At 37.0% G+C, this 25,686-nt stretch overlaps 1 protein-coding gene across 1 annotated transcript in view; it reads right to left on the bottom strand.

Moving 5' to 3' along the window:
* The window catches only part of SLC15A5 (solute carrier family 15 member 5), a 72,288-nt gene extending 46,829 nt beyond the window's left edge, over positions 1–25,459 (bottom strand). Inside the window, exons 1-4 of the mRNA XM_036906921.2 lie at positions 25,099–25,459; positions 20,814–21,036; positions 10,572–10,738; positions 2,711–2,931 (exon numbers count right to left, since the gene is read on the bottom strand). Coding sequence (XP_036762816.2) covers positions 2,711–2,931; positions 10,572–10,738; positions 20,814–21,036; positions 25,099–25,459 — 972 coding nt within the window. The remainder of the gene's footprint in view (positions 1–2,710; positions 2,932–10,571; positions 10,739–20,813; positions 21,037–25,098) is intronic.
* Between the last annotated feature and the right edge of the window lie 227 nt (positions 25,460–25,686).

Genomic DNA, 25,686 nt, shown 5'->3' on the forward strand with positions numbered 1-25,686 from the left:
GTAATTTATCTTCCAATCTTTAATTTGACCCTTAGGATGATAAACAAGGATTGCTTTGGTTGGATACAGATGGCAAAAGTGAAGAGAACTTTAGACAGTTCTGCCCTTGCTCAGTAAAATTATTAAGCATGTATTCCTCAATCAGAGGAGAATGAATGATGTTTTTTAAAAAAAGTGCTGGCAGCTGAACTACCCTAAGACTGAAAGGCTCCCAGCATAACTTGGAAGTTTCTGTTACTGATTTCAAATGAGAATTATTGTTAATAGGAATAAAGTTATTATCGGCATGAATCACAGACACAGAAACCTGTTAACTTAATAATGTGGCAAATGTACTATTAATCTTTAGTGAAGCAATATTAATATATTGCCTAATCTAAGAAAAGGCTCCACTGTCTTGAAAGCTTGAAATCATTTCTGCTTCTGCCTCAAGTCCTGAAATCATCCCCTTTTAAAATTTTAAATACTTTTATTTCATACAAGCCTCTGAGTATTCAGAAATAAGTGCTGTCAATAGAGATTCATTTTCACCTTTGAGTGGCCAATAATGTCAAATGGCAGCATCCCTGGCCTGAATATCAACATATTTTAAATGTGTGCCTTGGAACTGAAGGTCAATAATGGCTACAAATTTAAAATATGGGACGTTTTATTCTTGGTACTTTGATCACCTTTATCCTGGTGATGATTTCATCTGGAGACAAAAATCTAATTCCAGTCTATTCCAATGGAATTTTTTCTCTGCTTCCCTTGAGAAGTATATCATAACCATTTTCTCTGAAGTTTCTAGAATAACATGACTGTACATAATTTTAGAACCCATATAGTCTGTATCAGGGATTTTTAACCCAGATGCAAGAGAGGCATTGTGGGTAATAGCAAAGTATGGGTGTTGTTACCAGCCCTCTGCTGTGATGGCCATTCTTCCATGGACTAGCAGGTGACTGCAGCCAAGTTGCAAGTTACTTCATGTCTCTGAGCCTCAGACTTAAGATGCTAATATCAGCCATGGGGACGTGCTATGAGGATCAAATTAGATACTGTTAAGTCATCTTTTAGATGCTGTGACACGTGTAGGCGACCAAAAAGTATTTTGCTTTTCTTCTTTGCAATAAACTAGGCATCTAGATTTGGTGAGGGTTAAAATGAGTTTATCAAAATGTATTGTAATTTATGTCAAATTAAAAACTAAATGACAGTTTGCAGAGAAAGCTCGAACGTAGCTGAAAGAAATATCAGGTGTCATTTTAGGAAGCTAAAGAATCAGTAATTTGGGCTATTTGCATAGGAGATTTGAGGCTAGCTATGGACCACTTTTAAGAATTTTATTTTTATAATTTTATACTTATTATGAATTTCTCCAATCTACGATGAGTTTATGATATTAATGATCATATATAGAGGTGAGTTTTTATGGTGGTGTTATGCCAGCTATTGTCATGGAGTCAGGAGGGAGGTCAAATCTGCTAAATTAGCCTAACTTTCATGCAATGTTTAGGGAAAGGGTTGTCAGCAAATTTTTCTGTGAAGGGCCAGATAATAAACATACTGTTTTTTATTGCAACTATGCAACTTTGCTGTTTGGTACATAAGCAGATACAGTATGATAAACAAAGGAGAGCGGCTATGTTCCAGTAAAACTTTATTTCTGGATACAGAATTTTGAGTTTTATGTAATTTTCATGTGCCACAAAATATTTTTCTTCTTTTGATTTTTTTTCAACCATGTAAAAATGTAAAAACTTTCTTACTTTGCAGGACATGAAAATAGGTCATGGGTGGGATTTGGCCTGGAAGGAGTGATTTGCTCACCCCTGCTTTAGAGGAGTAAGTATTGTACTAAGAGTCAGAAGGTAGACTCTGCTTTTCTCTGCTTTTCCTTTTACTACTACTCACTGTGTGACATACCTATATCCCTTCCAAAATCACTCAGTTTTTCTGAGCCTCAGTTTTTCTCTTCGGCAAATGAAATACTTGAGCAAATTAATCTCAAAGTGTCTTTTCTACTCTATTGTTCTATGATCTATGAATATAGCTTACTCAGTAGTCATCTAAATTCCAAGTTGGGGGTTAGCAATGAAGATGGTCCCCAAATTTTTCAGACTTCATAATCATATCATAATCTTCATAAGTAACTTAGTTTTTGGTCATCACCATATTACATTTTTTTAAATCATATATATTTATAAAAGTTACTTTGGACTTTTAGTGTTTCCCTGATTTTGCCACAGGTAGTCACCAAGGAACTAAGAGTAGGCAGGGAGAGAATCATTTGCTCATTAGTATTTATACCTGAGGGTACAGTGGAGGTGGTACTCAAGTCAGTCAATGTAGCTACTTGTTAGTACTATTTTTTTAATGACGAAGAAGGCCAAACCTTTGGCTAAGGGCAGGTTGGATAACTGTCCACGGATCTCATATTTTTATGTGCAGCTCTTATGCCTTATGACTATGCATTCTGAAGTGTTCTCAGTACCTACTGACAGACATTTATAGTTCTAGAGGAGAAACAGCATACCCAGGTGTGCCTTTGCCTGACCTTAATTAGCTCTTAAAAATAGACCCTGTGATGATCCAAAGCATTTATAAGATAATTACCAGGTGAAATATATGGGAAGTGCTTGTTGGGATGGAAATAAGTATTTATTTGTAATGTTAACATGCAAATCATTTTATTGTTGTTGGGATAGCCTTAATTACCCTTCCTTACCTGCATAATGCACATTCTATAAAGGAGCTGAAAAATGAAGAGAGGGAGAAGGGTGAAGAAAAATTTTGTGTCTTCCACATGGAGCTCACTGTAGCAGCCACCATTTTTCCCCTTGGCATGGTCCAGCCAGTTTTTCACATCCCCACCAGGATGGCAATATCGCAGACAGCATATTTTCAGGGCATTAATAAACACCCCAAATACTGTCAGGAGGGAGCAACCTGCGCATAATTGGAGACACTATGTATTAGTAAAGGAATTGCTCTTCAGTTTTCCAAAATATCAATCAGAAAGATGACAATCCTAAGGATGAAGGGCAGTAAAGTGACTGAGGAGGTTTTATCACCCAAGGGATTGCATTCCAAGGGACAAGCTTCTGACAAGGATTCTGGCATCCTGGTGACCAGCCCACAGTGGCGCCTGACAGCTGATGTAAAAAATGAAAAAGGTAAGATCAATGGAAACACATTAAAAAGGGAAGAAAGGTAACAAAATAAAACACCAAAGTAAAAGATTTCAGATTCTCTCAGAAGTCTCTAACGTTTACACACTAATGAATAAGACAAGCTGAACTTCCTTTTATAAAACTTTAACACAAAGAACTGGTACGATTTTTTAATATAAATAATCCTCACATTACTTGTCAGGTAGAGGGTGGTTTCTTATTTTGACATGGAGATGAAGGGAAATGTATTCTCTGCCTTGATTTTATCCTTGAATTTCAGATATAAGGGTAAACTTTGAATTCTTCAAATGACTTTATACATGTTAGCAGGTCAATGAATTAGTTGGCTTTTGACTTTTCCAGTAGTTTCCTCTAGGTTTATATGGCTGTTGCTTTAGCATCAGAAGCATTTTATTGCTTCAAATGTTAGCAGTCACTGACTGCTAGTGATTTGCAACCTCATTGTTGCTTCCTTTATGATCTTTCAGATTCCACGTTTCCTTTAATTCCATTAAGACTTCCTGATACAATGACAGATAAGACACCCACCCTCACCCCAGTTAGGCTAGCAGCTCAACTGTGCCATCATGATTACTACAATTTTTCATAGCACTCCCTTGACCAGACAAATCCTGCCACAAATTACATATACATCAAACCATGGTCACAGGATAAATGATATAATAAATGTGAAATATTTTTAGTTTCTCTGAAGAAGGCTGCTATAGAAACTCAAAGTGGTTTGATCATCATTTTGATTATATTCAAGTGTCCTGTAATACAATTCTAGATGGAATGCATTCTAACCAAATTTGTTTAAATACTATGGAGTACTGGGTTCTATATTTAAATAAAGAATATTTATTAATATCTCTTTTTATGGTTATAGAGGGATTATATTGATTTTATCTCTTTTCAAGAGTTTTAATAGACCTATTATGTCAGCCTTTGATTAATTGAGGAAGCTGGGGGACTGGTAATTGAGTATGGAGCCTTTCACCTCTAAGCCACTGAATCAAATCCAGCCCAAGTTGTTAGTGACCAACAATGATTACAGCAGTGGCTTTTTGGTGGCCCCTATGAAGTGTGTTGAAGTCAAGCGGAAGCATGTTGGGGTAAGTGATGATAGGAGATGGGCTCATCTCTAGAGTTTCTATTGCCTCTTCTTTGTCACTATTGCCAGATGCAGACAAAAGGTGCAGGGACTGAGAAGGCCAAGGGAGCAGGAATACCTGTGAGTGGCCAAAGACTGTGTCCCTTAGGAAAAAGTAGTACTGGCAAATCTTTATTATTGTGGGAAGAACTGCTCTGAGATTTCCTTAGTGATTTCAATTAGCTTTCTTAAGGTTTTAGTAAGATGAGAACTGAGAATGTCCTGATGAGTAGTCTAGAGACCGAATTTGAACAGGTCTGGGTTCAGAGACTTCCTGACATTTCTTTGTGATCTTGTCTCTGTCGCTCATGAACCTGTTCTCTGCTCAACTTTGGCAAAACAGTGCTGTATAGATAGTTGGGTTATTACGGGCACTGATCCCACTTCCTCTATGCTCTAAATAGTCTTTAATATGAAGTACAATTTGCAGAATGAAAAACTATTTACAAAGGTATTCTACACAATTTCCCCCCATTTTTTAAAAATTCAGGGTCTTACATTGAGTATAGTATGTTTTAAGGTCATTATTCCCTTATTGTATAAATAAATCATTATTTGTTGCAAGATAAATTTGAATCTGCTCTTAATGCATAATAAATTGATACCTGTAATCATATTAAGATGTTAACTATCACTATCATATTATTTCTAAAAAGAAATAGCTTACACTAGTGCTTCTTAAATTAGTTGTGTTAAAAGATCAGTTAAAAAAATGTCTCAGCTCTCATGGTCAATACAGTTTTGAAATACAATAAAAAATGAAATATCTAAAGAGTAAAACAAAATAGTACCAAACATACAAAATGCAAGCCCTGCTATTTTTATTATTAGATTCAAAAGACATAAAATGTAACTTTCCATAAATGCTTCTATGTTTTCTCTCAGTGTCTGCATTTATTTTGTTGCATACAAAATAATCAGCACTATTCCATGCTCCAGCCTTTGAATAGCACTGGCTTCAGCCGAATACACTTTTAAACATGAATGTATTTAAACACGTAAAATTGTATCTGATAGGGTGATGTAAAGCAACAAAAACAAAAAGATTAAGAATAAGAAATGATTAAGAATGGATAAGGTGTAAAATTTGGCTAGCATGGTGAATGTACACGACTGATACTGAACAAATGCGAATGCAATTCATTGATTCATTCAACAGATTATGTGCTTGCTATGTACCAAGGACTCTTCTAGGCCCTGAAAGTATAGCAGTGAACAAGAACTACAAATCCTTTAGTTTTCTTTCTGCTGATAAAGACACTGAACAAGCAGGAAAATATTAGACAAGTTCAATGATGAAAACAAAATGGACTGATAAAATAGAGACCCATAATGGGATGGTATAAAGGAGACCAACAGGACTGAAATTTGAATGGAGGATTTGAATGACTGGAAGTAGGCAAAAGACCTGGAGGAAGCATATGCCAGGCACATCATGAGGTAGAAATGAGCAGGCTGAGGTTCAGAAAACAGTAAATGTCAACGAGGCAGTAGCTCATTTAGTGAGAAGAAGATTAGAAGGAGATGATGTCCAAGTTCTGGTCGAGGGTCAGATGCTACACCAAAGTAAGAAGGTTGGAGTTTATCCTCAGTGCTATGGGACTCCATTAAGAAGTTTTATGCAGAGGAGAGATATCATATGATGGATATTTTCAAAAAGTTACTCTGGACCTCTGGCAGCTGTATGGATAATGAATTTTAGAGAGGAAGCTGGGAGAGAGGGTAGTGGTGATGTGGACATAGTGGAAACAACAAAGAGGTGAACAGAATGGCATGTGCTTCTTGAGCAATAGTATTTTCTGATGGGAGAGTTTGAAGACATGAGAAAATCTGAGGATGACTACTTAATTTTTCCTTGAACCACTAGGTGGGAGCGACTTGCATTGAGAAGGAGAAGACCAGAAAGGTGTGAATTTGCAGTTGTGTGAATTGGGAGTTGAGTTTTGGTCAGGTTAAGTTTGAGACGACTTTTTTAGTAATCACGTTAAAATTGCCAATTTCCATTTTCAAAACTGTGTGAAAACATCTCATTTCTTAATGGGCTCTTTTCTGTTCTCTTCAATTTTGAGAGTTTACACTTTTTTGTTCCTTTATTTTTATTTTAATGCTTTCTCAGGAGGTAGAGTTAAACATATGTGGTCAATCCACTATCTGACAAATTTTATTTCTTAAAAATGCATATACATGCAGGGAGGAGAAGGTAAGCTATGTATAAATGTATTAAATTGAAAAATAAAAGTTTTCTACCATAAAAAATATGTTGAATAGAAAGTTGGATATGAGTTTCAAAGTGAAGAGAGAGGTCAATATGAAATTGAGTGTTTGGTGTGTGGTTGTTATTAAAAGTTGTAGGATTAGAAATTGCTTGCGGGAAGAGGGTAGGAAGAGTCAGGGTCTCTGGAATGGACTGTCGGGCTCCACCTCTGTTAGGAAACAATCGAGGAGAAACGTTAGCCAAGGAGACTAAGAAGGTGTGGACAATGTACCATATGGGTTTTAATTCAGAGGGAAGGGGACAGGGATGTGATAAACCTAAACTGATCAATGAACTGACAGGGAGCCATAAACCAGTTAGGATATCTGCCCTGGGGGAGCGCTGTTGCCCCATCAAACAGGAGAGCTATCACTGGGTGTTAGGAAGGATATCCTGTTGAAAACACCTACATCTACACATCACACCACCTCTTTGGATCATTCCATTAAACTTAATAGAAAACTATGCCTTCTCTACAAATAATTTTGGGTGTCATGTAGACTAAGCCTTAAAAAAAAACCCAAACCATTGTCATTATAATTCTCAAATTGCTTTTCTGCACCAGAAGCAGAAATGGGAAGTTGAAAAAAAACTATAATGAAAACGCAACTGAAAATTCAAGCTCCAGTTTAAATGTGCAGAGCAAACACACCAGGCGTGCACATTTTAAAATAAAACAGATGAGCTATTTTAAATGTTTTATTGCAAAACGTAAAGACTGTAGCTATTACTGTTTTTTAAAAAAAAAACTTTAGAAAGCAATTTTTCTATTCTTTGTACCTCTAAGTCCTTGGCTCTGATGTTCTGCTCCTCTGACCTTGATCTAATCATGAATATCTATGCTACTTAATTATAATAAAAAAAGCCTACATTGCACTCTAGATGGTAGATGCACGTTTTTTCTGCTTTGGTCACCTGCCAGTTCTCAAAATTATAGCAGTGGGAAGAAATGCAAATGAAGGCCGTGCTTGACAGCTAAACATAATGGAATGCATGGTCCACATTTGAAAAGTTACCTTAAAATAAAAGGTAGCATATAAAAAATCATTTCTTTAAGGTCACCTATGGCTTTGAATTACAGCTCTTAGGAATTTTCAATTTAGTCATCAGAGAGGAAGAAGCCAAAATAAGGGTTATATACTTGGCTAGAGGGAAGACAGAGTTTTACTTTATCATTGTTGGGTGATCTTATAACTTGGAAACAGAAAACAAACCAAAACAATGCAAAATAACTCCAAAGTCTTCATTTTCTAGAGTATTGTGTAAACTACTAGTGAGTATTTTCCTTCATACTTTTACTTGCAGCTAGTAGAATTTTGTTCTTGTAAATGTCCAAAGGAAGATTACTTTATCATAAGTTAAAAAATGTAACATATGGACTACAAAAGGCTGGCAGCACACAGTTGATCATACAGATCTATAGTACCTGAAGAATTATATTTCCTCATTCACATGGGTATGTTTTCAAATTGAAATTGGGAAGCAAATGGATGGATGCTGAATAGTTTACTTAGAAAATTCAATCTAAAAATTACATATACACACACACACGCACACACACACACACACACACACACATATATATTTACAAAAAACCAAATTATTTGATAATTACACACTCCAGATAAATGCCAACTGGTCTCTCAGTAGCTGTTTACACTTTACATTTTCTTCTTTTTTATTATTTGGGGATGGCAGAGATAAGCTTTCAGGTACTTTTTTGCCTCTTGAAACCCTTCCACAGACCACCAGGAGGGCGTGTACCGCTTAGCTGTGACCTACGGACCACAGAGCTCTGAGAAACAGGAGCAGGGACTGCTGTGGATGCTATTTTCTGTGCTTCGCTGCCTCAGTATGTGGCAGCAGAGCTCTAGCTTGAGAAAAAGAAGACCTGGGCTCTGGTTCCACTTCAACCATTTTCCGTGAGGTCATGAGTAAATCAGTTAGTTTAATTATGTCTCAGTTTCTGCGCTCAGTTTCACAACAACAAACACAGATTGAGCTCTTACAACATTCCAAGCATTGATAAGACACAGGAGTTTTTAATTGTATTCATAAATAGATTATTTCAATATAATGTGGGAGATGAAATGGCAAGGATATGCTCAGAGCTGCAGGAGTGGAGGCAAAGCACCCGGAGTCTGGTCTGTAAAGGACACACAGTGCCTTCCTGCCTACCTCACAGGTATGTGGTGAAAATGAAGGAACGTTGGTGAACATGCTTAATATAAAAAAAATGCAACTCAATGCATTGTTATTAGTTGCATAGACAAGTAGTAGAGATAATGGTCCTAAAAAAGGAAAATAGGTTAGAAATTACAGTCAGAGGTAAACAAGATAGGTGAATGGCTAGACTGGCCAAAGAAATAAAATAGGAACTCCGGAATGTGCATGGCAGAATACCATGGAGGGGATGTTTCAAATTAGTGGGGAAAATACAGACTTTTTAATAAGGGAGGTTGACTAATTGAATAACATGGAAAAAAAATACTGAATTTACTCTTCACACCTATTATCATTTCCAAATGGGTCAGATATGTAAAAGTTAAAAAAAAGAGGGAAAGAAAGAAATAATATGAGTGCAAAAGAAAATACAAGTGAAGTCCTTTATAATCTTGGAGTGAGTTTTCTGCTGTAACTCAAAATCTAGAAGTAATAAGGATTAGATTGATAAATTTTGTCATAAAAGTAATCCATCCCACAAAAAAGATAAAATAAGCAAGTGAACTTAAAAACTCTTATGCATGGAAAGTAACACAGAAACAAAGTTAAAAGATATATGAAAAATAGGGAATAGTTTTGCAACATTTATCATAGACAAAGGCCTAATATACCCCAAACAGGAAAATCTTCAAAAAGTTTTACAACATGTTGTTTTGGAGAAACTGGGGGGAAGCATGAATTCTCATTACATTTTTCTTGGAAACACAGTATGGTACAACCACACTGGAAAGTAATTTGGCAATATGTAGCAAAATTATATAAGGATTTACTTTTTAACTTACACTCTACTTCTAAGAATCTATACTAAAGGTATGCTGGGGAAAAAAAATGCAAAGAGAGGTATGCACCAAACAATTCATTAGTACCTACTTAACATAGCAAAAGTAAAGAGATGACCCAAATGTCCATCAATGATACTGATATAATAAACAATAGCTTACCATGTAATGGAGAAATATGCAGCTATAAAAAAGGAATAGAGAATATTTTTATATACAGTTATGAAGTAATCCATAGGTTACAATGAATGAAAAAAAGTGAGAAAAGTGTGAATAATATGCTACTGCTTATAAAAGAAGGGGATGACACCATATGGATGTAATCAACAAAATCCAGGTTATGGGAAATGCTCTATGAAGGAGGAAAATTGAAAAGAGAGAAATAGAGATGAAGGAGAACATACATGATTTATATCTGTCATTTGGAATATATGGGCCTTATTTGGATTTGATTTGAACTATAAAACAAAACAAAATTAAATAAACTTAAAAAGTGGACACAATTAGATTTTAACAGTAACAAGATATTTAATGGTGTTAAGAAATTCTTTTTCTCTCTTTTTCCATGTGTTATGTGTGTGTATGCTAATGACATTGTGATTGTGTTTCTTAAAAAAGTATTCAACACACACACACACACACACAGATGCTATAATGTTTAGTCTTTGTTGACAAATTACCAGGTGGGATGGGGAAAAAGTGAGTGGATATGAGCTGATAATTGCTAAAGCTGAGAAATAGATAGATGGGGATCATATACGAACCTTTTTCTACTTTTGTTTGTGTTTAGAATACTCCATTATTAAAATTTTTCAACAAGGGAAAAATAAGAGGATAGAAATTACTGACATTCTTGTAGTCTCTTTTGCTCTCATGTGCAATAACTGGCACTGTTTGCAAATTCTATTGAGTTGAAAGAGAAGTTATAAGGAATCAAAGAGGAAGGAAATGTGTCAAGAAAAGCCATAAAAAACAAAAAAAATCAATGTAAAGTGTGATTTACTTACATTTTTCTGGCTTATAAATCAGGTTATAGTGTATCATATGAAGAGTTATCAGAGCCATAAGTGCAGACATAAAAGGAATAAGTAAAACCAAGGTCCAGGCCCAGTGCTGGATGTAAGATATTCCCAGAAAGACAATAGTTGCATTCAGGTTCATGATCCAGTAAAACCTGGGGTACACAAGCAGACACAAATACAAATACCATTGAGTTACTTCAGATAACAATTGCTAATTTTAATGCTTTTATATAATTATAAACTATAAAATAGTGGCATGTTAACTGAACTAGATTTTGCAAATATTGTTTATTAGACTTTTTAATGTGTATACTTATCAGCTGTGTCTTGTCAGTTTCATTATCTTTGTTCATTTCTATTTATACTATGTGTCAGCAGCATGTATTCTTTTATCTAAAGTTTGACAAATGTTTTCTGTAAAGAGCCTGATAGTAAATATTTCAGGCTTTGCAGGGCTTAGGTCTCTAAAGCAACTATTCAACTCTGTTTTGTGATGCTAAAGAAGCCATACACAATACCTAATTGAATATGCCTAATGAACCTGGAAAAGGTTACATGGTTAAAGAGTTTAATTTCTCTATTCTACTTTTCAAAGTATGGGAAAACTCAAGAATACTCAGATTATACCCAGACCATGCATTAAACCAAAGCAATGAATGTCATTTGAATAAAACTTTCAGTATTTCCCTCCTAATGAATATTACAAATAAGTACCTATCTCAATAGTTTGGTTCGCAAGTTCTGGGGAAATTATCTCTACCTCTTACTTAACCTTCCATTGGGTCTCAATCATGCCATTAAAATCCCATTGCAAAGGAGGAGTCTACTTAAAACAATTATTGAAGTAAAATTAAATGCACATTTACTCATTTAAATATGCAGTTTTATGAGTTTTGGTAAATGTATCAATTGTGCAAACACTAATAGGTTAGTTTTAGAACACTTACATTGTCACTAAGATTTAAAGGGTTTACCTGATTAGATCAGGCCCAATCAGGTTACCAGGCTAATCTCTCCTTTGATTAGCTCAAAATCAACTGATTAGAAATCTTTATTACATTTCAAAATACCTTCACCTTTGCCATATAACATCATTAGCGGGTGATAAGCTGCCATCTTTGCCATATTCTATTGGGAAGAGTCAGGTCACGGGTGTGTGCACACTCAGGGGGATGAGTCTGTTAAAGAGTGTGTGGTCCAGGGGGTCATCCCGTGACATTTCCTCTTTATCTTCTAATTGATCTGTCCTTCCCTCTCTCTTTCCTTCATGCCTTCCTTTCTTTTTTTCCTCCAAGTGAAGAAAGAAATAGAGTTGACAGGTAAGACTGCCTGTGGGAAGGGAATATTGAAGGTTTAAGAAGAAAGGAAATGATTAGAAATCATCACCTACAGGAGGAGGAGAGAGAATGACTGGGTGCTGCCTGCTTGCTGGGCAATGCTAAGGGCCACTGGAGGTTGGTCATGAAGTTAACATGGACATAGCATGATCTTGCATTCTTCTCCAGACTTGTTAGGCTGTGTGAGGGCAATAACGGAACAGAGGGGCCGTAACTGTTCCCTCTGTTCCTCCGAAGAATACCGCACGATGAAGGGGGAGGGAAAGAGGAACTGAGGATGTGGAATTAGATTGTTAATTAAAGTCCAGCCTCCACATCCCACCTCATCCCACTTGCCCATCGAAGGTGGAGTCGTGGCTCCTCGTTGTGCCCAGTCAACACTGCCCAAGAGGGTGCACTGGAGTCCCATCTGTGTCTGCTGGGCAGGGCATGGGAGATGATTCCTCACTGGGTCCCGCCAGCATCACCCAGGCTGGGGAATGTGTATTCCTGATGCTTCTGCTCCAGTGTGTGTGTGAAATATTAGCTCCCTATTCATCTCTGTTGAAACTATGGGTTGGAGGGGGGACAGTTTCCCCATAGTGTTTGGCTGAAGTAGGGCAGATATTGTCAAAAAAGTGTTTTATGTTAGCTACCCTTTACCTTGTACTTTGGTAGGCTTTTTTTGAGCCTCCCTATACCTCCCCACTTCCATCACCCCATCCCCCTACTACCCCATTCCCCCACTCCCACCTCCACCTCCGCACCATGCAACCCAGGCCTGGTGCCTGGTCTGGGATACATGCTTCTCCATTGCCCCCAGTGCTGGCAAAAAACAAAAACAAAACAGGAAACTCTTTGCTATCCTCTCAAGTTCCAAAGTTTCTAGGCACAGTCTGTCTGCTTTCTACCTTTCACAATCTTCCTATGTTTGTTGTGTTACATTTAGGGTTTTTTAGGTGCAAAAAAGGAAGACCTGGAAGGAACAGAACTACTGTCTTGGCCTGTCCTGGGAGCTCTCTCTGTTTTTTTAATTGGGTGATTTGTCTTCCTATTGTTGATTTCTGAAAGTTATTTATATATTCTGGATGCAAGTCTTTTGTCAGCTATATGTTCTTGAAATGTTTTCTCCCAATCTGGCTCTTGTCTTTTCATTTTCTTGATGAAATCTTTTGATAAGCAAAAGTTTTAAATTTTGATAAATTTCAACCCTTCAATTTTTTTTTATTGGTTCTACTTTTTGTGTCCTATGTTAAGAATATTTCCTAAATGTAGGTCACAGCTGTTGTTGGAGAGCCATTAGTAGAAGCCATTCGTCCTGGTACTGCCTTTAAGAAGAGGCTAATTTAGTGTGGTGTCCTTTTTATACTTTCTTCCATGTCTTTCTGGTTATCAATTTCATGACATCACCATTTCCTCATTAGTCCAGGCTTCACATTTGAAAACTACCTTTCACTCATGCCTCTCATCATCTTTATATATCATTAATTATATAAATATTGTAGTTTCTCTTTGGAATGGTGGTCAGAAGACATGAGTTTGAGTCACCCTCTGATAACTGTATGATCTGTGATCTTAGGCTCTCTGGAATTCTGGGTCATTATCTTTAAAATGCTGATCATACCCTCTGGACAGGGTTTTTGTAAAGACTCAATAAAGAACACAGACTGTAGCTGTGTTGTTCTTAATTTTTCTCCAATCTTGATTTCAGAAACAAAAATATCAGTAGAGTCAGAGCATAGTGAGCAAGGAATATCACATTGAAAAAGATGAGCAGTTAAGTGTGGTCTGGTCCACATCATTTAGGCCCTTGAAGTCTATAATAAGGAGTTGGAATTTTATTCCTACAGAATTGGGATAATTGAATTTGTCCATGACCATAATCTTAAATTCTACCACAATTAACTTCAAATCTTTATCTCTACTTCTTTGTCTCCATGGACCATAGCATAGTTCTAGGTCTACAATTAATGTATAGGAAATAACTAATTGATGAATAACTTGGCACCTCATAAAAAAAACAGTCAATCAAACAGACAACTTAAAAAAATACTTTCAATGATTGACCTAGGAAAGTGATCAAATCAAAAATAATAAAAAAAACAAAATCAAAGATCAAACATGGTCACGCTGAGGAAACTGATTTACTGTAATCCATCAATAGGAACTTGTCACAATGGCAGCACGTTAGAATTTTCTAGGACAACTGGATAGAGTCCCTAGACTCAGCCCCAGGTCATGCTTTTATACTGTTGCAGGCTGCATACTTGAATAGTGACTAACAACTGACAGAGGCTGGAGCTGTAAGCAGTATTACTTTCTTCCAATCTTTAGGAAACCCTTTCTTTTAATATTAAGTATTGCTGAGAAAATCCAAGAAGACACTACATGACTCTTCTGTACACCACATAGTGATATAAACTGAATTGCTCTAAAGAGGGTCAAGCAAAATTATAATTATTTCAAGACTTAAATCTTGTGAATGGTAGTTAGAAACCAAAGAATTATAGTGCTGAATATCTATGTATAGGAAAGAGATTTCACATAAAGTACTAAATGTGTTTTAACAAATGCCACCTAACCTATTTGATTGTGTAATTTTCTGAAAGGATTACCTAGCACAGGCATGTTTTATATATATCTTTATTGATCCATGGACAGGACAAGCCATAGATAATTAAGGGTGAAATTATATATGTATCAACTGTAAAAAAATAAAAGAAATAAAAAATCCACAGTCTTCAAACTCACCATTAAGACTCCTTTCATCTCATAGCTCACTAGCAAATTGAATATATAAAGCACCTCTCACACAGAAAGTCAGAGAGCAAAGCATTAAAGCAGAACAAATACCAGTGATTAAGGAAAATTGAAAACAGTAGTAAAAATATGTTTCTTTAGTCTACCTTTAAATACAGACTGGGAACTGCAAATAAAGGGAGCATATATGTGATAATTTTTTTTGTCTTTGTGGTTCTGTGGTACTGAATACAAATAAGGAGAAAGAAAACCTTTGTTGTTGCAAAACGCAGTAATCCTTTCAAGATTATTTATTTTAAACCTTCATCCTTTTTATTTAGTAATAACTTTTAAAGTCATTCAAATCTTCTGTCATTTCTTAGGCTGACCAATTTTGACCACCTTCAGATTTATTTTAAGTGAATGTAGAAGTGGCTTAAAATACTTTTTCCCAGCCTGAGAAGGTATCGAAGAGGGGTGGCAAATTTTAGGTCTTCATTCCAGGAGTGGACAATTGAAAGTGCTCAGTGAGAATATTTTATTCTGCATTGAACCATATTGAGATAATTCACTGGGGGATTTGTGGCTCTTCGATGGGATAAAACTGAATTGTTTAGAAGAGTCAGTGAAACACTTGGGTGCTGATTTCCTGGTGGATAGCTGTCAATCATTACTTCTTTTAGCACAACCATTGGCCCATTGGAGTACCTCACAGCCTGCCATGGTAGCCACGTATCTGGAGAAAGAAGAAGCTAAAGGAAATTTTGCAGCTGCCGCTTTTTATGCATAAATATTTTTTTAAATGTTGTTAAAGAAAAGGCAGTTTAATAAAGGGAGATCATTGATTTTAGTGAATAGGCAGCAAGATTAAAGTAAAAGGTAGATTTTTAATGAAGAAATTGGGGAGAATGCTTTACTCTCTTGCTCTCCTTGCCTTTCTCTCTTTGATTCTTTCTCTTGCCAACATCCTAATTTTAAGTTATGTATAGCCTTTTCTTATTTCTTGACTTTAAGATCTTTGAACCACTGAATATTTACTAATAAAAGTTAAGTCTCTATTCATTCACTTTACCAAGTTTAAAAATGACCGAGCAGGGACTTTAAAAAAGCAGGAGGCCTTAGTAAGAAATGTAAGGAATTCGCCTCCCCCCAACTCAATATTCTTTGGCTTTCACAGTTATAAACTGGGGAGGAATTTTGAATGTTCTTTCTTGAAAGCTTACAAATTTGGCAAAGGTAAAGAAGGAGGGGCCCACTGTTAATATTGTGAGCGGGTGAGAATATTTTATTCTGCACTGAACCATATGAGTGGGTAGCATTTGTTAAACTGGGCCAGAACCCATGCAAATAGAATTTTGGAAGGTTTCTTTGTTCTTTTAAAAGCTATTTGCGGGCTATTCCTCCATATGCACCGTAAGAGGATATTTTGAGTATTAATGAGTATTAGTAAGATTGTTCCTTGAACTTCTTCGATTTTGTTGGCTAAAATATACCTTACAAATTATGATTTTTACCATTGAAGACTTATGCAGATTCTTATTTGTTTCTCTTCCCAAGGATTAAGTAGAATTTCTCAATCAGGTCAAATTCTAAGTGTGGTAAAACACGGCTATGAATCATCACAAATTTCTGAAGTAGCCTGGCATACAGTATGTGCACTCAAAAACACTTCATTCCTTTTCTTTTCAAAGTTATCTCTAGAAAACATTTGGAATCCCCTTTCCTTATGTCTCTGGAATTGTTCTCAAAATACTGAAGTACTTGATGAAAGTGTTTCACTCTCCAGCTATGCTCTCAGGAAATTCTAATAAGGGGTGTGGTAGGGATGGGTGGATTGGAACTTGGGGGCTTGGGGGAGCTGGGAAACATTTTTAAATAAAGCCTCCAGATGATTCTTCAAATTAGGCAACACTGCTTGAGAGCAAGGCTTCTCAAACCTGACTATGTAGGCAGATAAAAAAAAAATCCTGTCTTAGGTTCCCACTTCAAACTAATATAATCAGAGCCTCTGATGGCAAGGACCAGATATGAATATATTTTGAGCATCCTCGTGGGCTTTCATATCCATCTAGGATTGAGAATTACTGCTTTTGAACAACACTCAAGTGAACATTAAAACAGCTCCTGAAAAAAATCCTGTGGAATAATAAATTTTTTCCTATCGTGTTTCCCTAAGACAAAAGGTATTAAACTTGAGTGAGTATTAAAATCAGAACACTTTAGTATGAGGCAAATATTATGTAGAGTCAGTTTGAGTACTGGATATTCAAAATTCCTGGGATGGAATAAGTCAGTCTCTAGACTTTTTCAAGAACTTAACCAGTTTTCCATTTGGGCCATTAAATCGTGTGTAATTCAACTGGTTAGCAGCAAGACTGTGATATGTAGACAGCATGCAAATTATCAGGTGAAGTAGGTGGAGAAATGTGGTAGCAAGAATTGAGGTTAATTGTGATAGAATGTTAAGATTATGGTCATGAACAAATTTCATTATCCACCTTTCTTTTTGCTTCCAGAAAAGATTCTGCACAGGTGTATTTACCGAGATGATCTCCAGTGTGGCAACTCTGAATTGTGCACCTCAGATTTTGGAAAATGCTGAAATAGCCAGGTTTTGATCTAGATAATGGCACAAGGATGTTGGCAGATAATTATGCCTTTCGATTTTGGGGAGTTTAGTTTTATTCTTTCAGTGAAGTACATAGTTGAGGAAGATCCAGTGCCAGATGGTAATGTTGGCTGAAAGTGGTTTTCTCACCTGTGTTTGGCAGCTTTACTCGAAGTGGTGCTTTAAATGCCTGAGACTCAGTCTATACTATTTCACATGATCACTAGGAAGCTTTAGGTGGTATAGATGCAATGACACAGCTCATTAAAGGTCCCATAACTATGAGCATCTGACATCTGTGCTGAAAATAGAACTGGATACAGCCTTCAAGTGCTTACAGATATGAGTGGTGCACTGTTTTTTAAACACCCTACTGAAATGCATTGTATTAACCAGGCTTGTAATTTCTAGGGGCATTTTTGACATGGAAGAATAGACTTAGAGTTAATGGGCTGCCCGTTTTAAAGTTGGCCTCCTCCTAAATGGGTTCCCACTTTCCCAGAATTTAGACAATGGTTTTAGCTGATGATTTATTCATCATTTAATAATAATAGTAATAGCCATCCTGATTGGGATACCTATAATATGCTAAGATACTTTATGTATAAGCTATGCAGCAGCCTTCCAAGGTATTACCCTTTTGTGGGTGAGGGACCTGGGACCCTGGAAGAGTAAGAAACTTCCCAAAGACCATAAAACTGCTAAGTGACTGAGCCAGGACCCTGCCAGCTGTCCGTCTGCCCATCAGGGTCTCGGTCCATCTTGCCACCAATCCCAGCAATATGTACAGGAATAAAGTCAACATTCATTTCTATAAACTGCAACAAGTGCTCATAAAAGTTTTCCTGTAGTTTGGTGTTTAAACTTAACAACAAAACAAAACAACCTGAAACTAGCAGATTCAGCCTTCAAGGAACTTCCATCCCGGCAGTCCGTTATCACATTAAAGAATGACACCCTGATTCTTCACACACATTTCTAGGCGCTTTGACTTTTGGTTTTAAAAATACTCCATGATCCTTTTTATTCGAGATGTTAATGAAATTAGGAAATAAGAAGAAGCCATTGTAAACAGTGCTGCAATAAACATAGGGGTGCATCTGTCTTTTTCAAACTGGGCTGCTGCATTCTTAGGGTAAATTCCTAGAGGTGGAATTCCTGGGTCAAATGGTATTTCTATTTTGAGCTTTTTGAGGAACCTCCATACTGCTTTCCACAATGGTTGAACTAATTTACATTCCCACCAGCAGTGTGGGAGGGTTCCCCTTTCTCCACAACCTTGTATAGCCAAGACATGGAAGCAACCTAAGTGTCCGTCAGTAGATGAATGGATAAAGAAGAGGTGGTACATATACACAATGGAATACTATTCAGCCATAAGAAGAAAATAAATCCTACCATTTGCAACAGCATGGATGGAGCTAGAGGATATTATGTTCAGTGAAATGAGCCAGGCGGAGAAAGACAAGTACCAAATGATTTCACTCATATGTGGAGTATAAGAACAAAGAAAAACTGAAGGAACAAAACAGCAGCAGAACCACAGAACCCACGAATGGACTAACAGGTACCAAAGGGAAAGGGACTGGGGAGGATGGGTGGGAAGGGAGGGATTATGGCAGGGAAAAAGAAAGGGGGCATTACGATTAGCATGTATAATGTTGGGGGGGGCACGGGGAGGGCTGTACAACACAGAGAAGACAAGTAGTGATTCTAAAGCATCTTACTACGCTGATAGACAGTGACTATAATGGGGAGTGTGTCGGGGGGACTTGATGATGGGGGGACCCTAGTAGAAATAATGTTCTTCGTGTAATTGTAGATTAATGATCACTAAATAAATAAATAAACAAACAAACAAACAAATAAATAAATAAAGAAGAAGCCTCATGGAAATGTGTTCATCCTAAATTTGGCCTGGCTCCTCACAGCTGCAGAAACTCATTTTCACCTCTGACTCCATCCCCTTTCCAGAGTCCTAAAGAACAAATCCACTGGGAGTCCCCTCCATTTCCCAAAGGAAATATTTCATTCATATAATGTCTCCTTTGTAATCAACACTGAGAAATGTCACTTTGATTAAACCCAACTCTGAATGTCTGAGATCACAGTACAATGAATTCTCCAGAGCTGTCTTTCAGAACAACTGATTGCTCTCCAGTCTTAATCCTCCGGAGTCTAATTTAATCAAAATGATGTTGCTAATTAAGGATTAAAACCTCCAAATAGAATAAAAAAGAAGGATTTTTCTTTCTCCTTTGGGCAGGTCAAGGAGGCAGAATTTGTTATAAGGAAGTAAAGGGTCCCTTCCACCTTTGGTAAAATTGCATTATTTTCTGACGTTTGGACTTAATCCAAAATAGGCCTAAGTGCTTTGTAATATTCATATAATTAGAGAGAGAGAGAGAGAGAGAGAGAGAGAGGAATAAAGAAAAAAAAAAGAAAGGAAGGGAGGAAGAAACAAAGGAAAGGATGAGAGGGTCAAAGAAACTGCTTGGATAGCTAATATCCTAAATAATACTTATTCTAAAGTTTTTCATTTAATGCTTTTAATCTGAATTTTCTTTAAACATTTTGTCTGACTCTGTGCATTGCTTTTATCCATTGCTAACATTGATGGAAAGACAGACTATTGTAGAAAAATATTAGCAACTCACTTCACAGAAAAGAGGGAACAAAAGAATGTATCGCAAATCTGACATCCCCTGATGAATAACAACAACAAAATTCTCTTTTAAAGGCTGAAGTGCTCTACCTTAAGATCAAAATCTTAATTTTTATGAATTTGTATTTGATTATAAAAATTGATTCCTTAAAAACACATTGAACTGTAAAAAAACTTATTGGAAGAGACAGATTCACAGAAAAGTGATTTTATTTTCATGGATCACAAACTCTTTTAGGAGTTGGGGGTCAGGTGGATATGAAACAGGTGCTGGTTGATATTTAACAAGTTGTAAAATACCTTTTCCATCCTTTTCATGTTCTCTCTGCTCTGGCCTGTGAATTTATAAACTGGCCAAATTAGTCTATTGAAATGTAGACATAACTAATAGTAATAGCTATTGCTTGTCGATCACCTATTCTGTGCCAGATTCTTTGTCAGCAAATATATACTTTTTACCTCTGATAAAACCCCAGAAGAAGTATTAGTACACCCTTCAGAAATGATTAAACCACAATTGCCAGAGGATAAAAGACTTGACCAAGGTCAGGCAGCTTGTGTTAAGTAGAGTTGAGACTTCCACCCAGGCCTGGTAGCTCCAAAACCTCATTCTATTCAGTATAACAGCCACTTCATACTTGTTGACCTGGAGAGTAAATGTATCAGTGAGCTTTGAGAAGGTGCTGGTAAGCTGTGTTGGTCTGTACTTGACTCACATGCTCCCACAACTGCAGGATGGTAATTGTCCAGGCATCGTCGCATTGTCACCTACCCAGCCCAACCAGTGCCAAAGACTGAACTGCGACCATCAACACGGAACCAGAGTGCAAACAATGAGAAATCCCCAAAGCACGAGAAATGTCATAAACCTTGATTTTCTCCCAGCCAGCGCTACCTACCAGTTAAAAAAGGACATTCGTGTCTGTGATCCATGCTCCCGAAGGCTGTAAGCACCCACCGGGCAAACGATGGCTCTCGTCCCTCCTATGCCAAGGCAGATGGTCAACAGTGCTACGTAGAACAGCCTGTTCTGTTCCTTTTTTGGTATGTTGTTAATCATGTGGTGAGAGCCTATACAGAACTCTCCCAAGGGAAAAGCAACCACAGATAACAGAGCAGTGCCTGTAGATAGAGAAAAATAAATAAATATGGCATAGACAAATTGAATCACCAAGTCACAGCACAAATAAGGGTCTTCCTCTGAAAGGAGCATCATTTTGTGATTGTTGTATAGAAGTCTTTATTAGCCATTGCAGTTCTGGAGATAGCATGATTCTTTTAAGTGTGTTTTAGCTAATCTAGAATCTTGTATTTTTCCTTCTCAAACTTGAATTCTCTTTTCTCTCAGAATGCAAATCATGTCCATTTTAACAACATTAAAACCATTCAGAAATACATCATATAAGAAAGTGAAGATCCCTGTAATCCCACCCCCCAGAGGAAAAAAAAATCACTGTTCACAAGTGTTTATGTTTATTTAGTCAATAGAGTAATGGGAAAGTTATGATCCTGGCCATCTCAGAAGCCTGTTAAATAAAACATCTTAAGGAGGGCATTATCGTAGTTAAAGAGCATAGCCTCTCCTCTACTTTTCTACTTCTCTTTTTCCTCTTGATGCCCTTCTAATTCTTCTCATTTCTCATGCAGCTGGTGGGGGCCTTCTCTGCGCTCACGGAGGTGAGAAGGCCATGGAGGGGGCACCAGGTCAGTGACAGCCTGAAGGAGGGGAGGGCAGGTGACAGTGAGGGTCGAGCATTCTTTCTTCTGCCTCACAGAGACCCCACTTGAAGATTTCCCTTGTCTAGTAGAAATTATGATTCAAATGTCATATTTTTTGCTAAGCTCTTTACATGCTGCAAAGCATCTTTGTGTACTCTATTGTTTCATCTTGGAAAACCTGTGTCATGTCAGAGCATAGATTTTCTTATTCTGACATTTCAAAAAAAAAAGAAGTTGAGTGAGATGGAGGGAGTTGGCTGGTGTTAAGAGTAACCTACATGTATTCTCCCTGTTCTGAAATTCCTCGCGTCAAATGGTCAAATGATGATTTTTTGCGAGCGTCAATTTGATTAGTGAGAAATGACTTCTCTTTGTGAGTTTTGGCCTCCATTTTATTAATTTAGCATTCATATTTTTGGTATAAATGTTTTATATGGTCAGTTTTCTCAATGAGACTATAAACTCCTTAAAGGCAAAAAATTGGGTCTGATGTTTCCATCTCCCTTACAGTAGCTTTCACAATGTGAAGAAGGTATTGCACTCAATAATTGTTTAGTAGCAGATTGATTGACCTTGTGGGTGGGCCCTTTACATTATTGAGTTTGAAATTGTTTGCCATCAAGGTTAGCCAGATGTGGTATTAATTACTCTCTCTCTCTGCCACTCAATCCTCCTCACCTCTGAAAGTGTGATGTGAGTCAGGCTAAGGGGATGGACAGAGGAGCTATTTCTTGCAGCCACTATTTATTTGAAGACAAAGCATTTTAGTGGTACCTTTGTGTAAGTTAGAAGGGCACTTTACTTCCATCTTTTGAGAAAATATCATATTACACTGATTTCATTACATCCAAACTTTATTTCTATCAACTGTAAAATTGATATAATAAAAATACAAGTCTATGACACACAACTCTTTGATGTGTGCTAACCGTGCACTGCATAATCGATGCACTTGTATTTGGTAGCTCTGTATAAAGTACCAGGATGTGTCCTATGCTCTGCTAGGTGGTGGGGGTCCACTGGCTCTTCTCTCCAGGAGCGAAGGAGTCCATCAGAGAAGGCAGACGTGCAGATGGACAGGTACATTATAATGTGGTAATGCAACCAATCATGTAGGTATGATCAGAGTGTGGTTGAGCACCGAGAAGTAAGCAAGAAACATCACATGGATCTTGAAGGAAGAATAAGATCCTTCCTTGGAAGGGTGGAAATATGAAGGAAGGTTGGCAATTTAAGGAATAGGAAAGAGTATATGTAAAATTAGAAAAGTAGGGAAGTAGGCAAGGAGAAATCCATCATGAGGTCACATATTGAGGCAGAAGTCTAGAGAGGTAAATGTAGGACAGATTGTAAAGGTCCTTGTGTACTAAGTTGGATTTTAATTTTTAAATAATAGAGCCAATAAATACATTTCTTCTTTCTGGGAGTCGATGTTGGTAGAAAGGCGTTTGGACTGGAGTCCTACTGATGACTGACAAGCCAGTAAGTAAGCCATAGTAAGGGTTAAGAAAAAGAAAGCTGCATTTTTGAGCTAAGGTTGTACCAATTCAGACAAAAGATACATTTTTGATGAAATTTGAAACTTAGTGACTGGTTGGAATTTGATAGCAGCCATGAGTGGGAACACAAGGAAATAATTTTTGGTAAGAAAATGAATGTACATGGGGTTAATTTAGGTCTTTTGTTTGTCAAATTCCAAAATTGGAACTTCATTCCTCATCTGATGACTTACACAGGAATTTAGATTGGTAGCAATAACCATGTTAAACAAAAGTTACCAAGTGCTACTGATCTGATCAGTTCCCAGTTAAGAAAAGTAAATCTTTGGAGCCCTTGCTTAAATGTCTCTTTATCAGAAAACATTCCCTGATACAGAAGAGCAACCTTGTCACTGTCTAGCCATTCCTGTCCCCTTATCCAGCTTTATTTTTCATCATTTGCTTGTTTGTTTTCTCTCTCCCTGCATCAACTTCAGCAGAGAAAATACTGCTTTCCTTTCTGTTGTATTTCCAAGTCCTAGAAAAATGTCTGAAACAAAGTAGTCAATGAGGACTATTTGTTGAATGTTGAATGAATATTTGCCATGAAGTGACTTAGTTTTTTGTTTCACAGAACTGAAGTGCTAAAGAAGTCTCTAAGTTGATATCACACTCTAATTGGTTTTTTAAAATTGAAGTATCATTGATATACAATCTTATGTTGGTTTCAAATGTATATATCACACAGTGGTTCGACAGTTACCAATATTATTAAATCATTACCCCTTCTAGTACGGTTACTATGTACCAAGGTAGAATGATGTTGCAGAATCATTGACTATCTTCTCCACGCTGTATTACTGCCCCCTTGACCAACTTCTAAATGATTCTTTAAATGGTAATTTGTCACCTTCCTGAAATTTTTGATGCATTGAATGCCTGATGTCCATCCCTTCCTCATTCCTCTTCCCATCCCCCGACCTCCCTCACCCACCCCAAACCTGCATCACTAATGCAGTGCTCAGTCTTGGTGAGCAGTGCACTGTCTTCCTAAGTTTCTCAACTCAGAAACTTGGAGCTAAGTTTAGTTCCTCCTCCATATTTGTGCCCTTCGTCAGTTGCAGAGTGTTCACGGTGTTTCCCGTGCTCCTTCCTGGATTGACCCTTCTCCATTGCCTGGACCAACCTCTCGAGGTTTTTTCAGAGCTCTCTCTATTTATCCTCTTACTCTGGTTGTCCATCCTGTTTATTGAAGAAAAGCATTTCCCGAATGTTTTCACCATGACTCCTTGTCACGTAGAACAACAACTTGAATTCTCAGCCTAAATTTCTAGACCATTCATCAACTCGCTCTCAATACCTTATCAAACAATCCAGATATGTCTCCAAATTCCCTGCAGTCATTTCATTCCTAAACTTGTGTAGATATATGTAGTTTTCTCTATGTAAAGAAGCACAGTGTAGTGTTTGAATTCATTCATTTTTAGCATAGCCATAGCTCATATAATAGAAATCATGCCTTCATATGCAATCTTAATTACTATATGACTAACTAAAAGACCACCTTTTGATGAAAACATTCCTCCATTAGTCTACATGAACTACAGAAACCTTTTTAGCACATTTCATCTTACTTGGGAAGCAAATGAACTTCATGTTGCACTCAGAATCTGTCACATATTTGAGCTCGGGGTAGGAAGCAGGGAAAGGAGGGCATTATAAGGAGTATAAGGAGGACATTATAAGGCAGACATGCAAAGAGATAATTTTTATAAACTATAATCAGTGCAACAATATAGGTATCAAAGCACACACATACGTTTACTAGCACCTCTCAAATAATATAGAGAATGAAATACATTGAAATAACATTCTTCATTCTTCACATTATATACTAAGAGCAAGGTAGGAATAATATAACTAAACATTCTAACAATGATCTATTCCATGAAGTTACAAAACAATCCAGCCAGAAGAGGACACTCACCTAGAAAATGTAGAAATAAACAAATATACACCAGTTTGTTTCTTCCTAGACAGACATCAGCAAGCCATCCCGCAAACACAGGGGTAAGGAGTGAAGTTCCAGTAAAACACAAGTTCAGAATGGCTGCTTGGTAATTGTGATAGCCCAGCTTGACAGTGCAAAAGGGGATCATATTGCAGACGACTTCGAAGAAAGTGAACCTCTCACACAGCTCCACCAGAAGCAAACAGATTCCAACCTGAAGTTTGTTCATAGAGTACGATGAAGAGAAATAATCTGTATGTCTTACAGTTTTCTCTGTCTCAATGCTGTGATTTAAGGACACTTTCTCATCAGTTATTTTAAAGTCTGCAACAGACATGACTATGCTCTTTGAATACGACTTACATTGTTGGTTTGAACTTGATTTTTACCCACATCCCTCTAATGAAAAAATAAGTGAGATCTTGGCTTTGAATTTCGCAACTCTGTGCTAAAGTTTCTTAAGGCTTTTTGCACATTAATGTTGTTCATTTTGATGACCTGGGAGCACAGGAGAGGAGGCGTGAGTATTTAGACATTCATGGTAACCCATTGTAGCCAAATCTG

This window comes from Manis pentadactyla, chromosome 14 (assembly GCF_030020395.1).
Source record: "Manis pentadactyla isolate mManPen7 chromosome 14, mManPen7.hap1, whole genome shotgun sequence".
NCBI lineage: Eukaryota > Metazoa > Chordata > Mammalia > Pholidota > Manidae > Manis > Manis pentadactyla.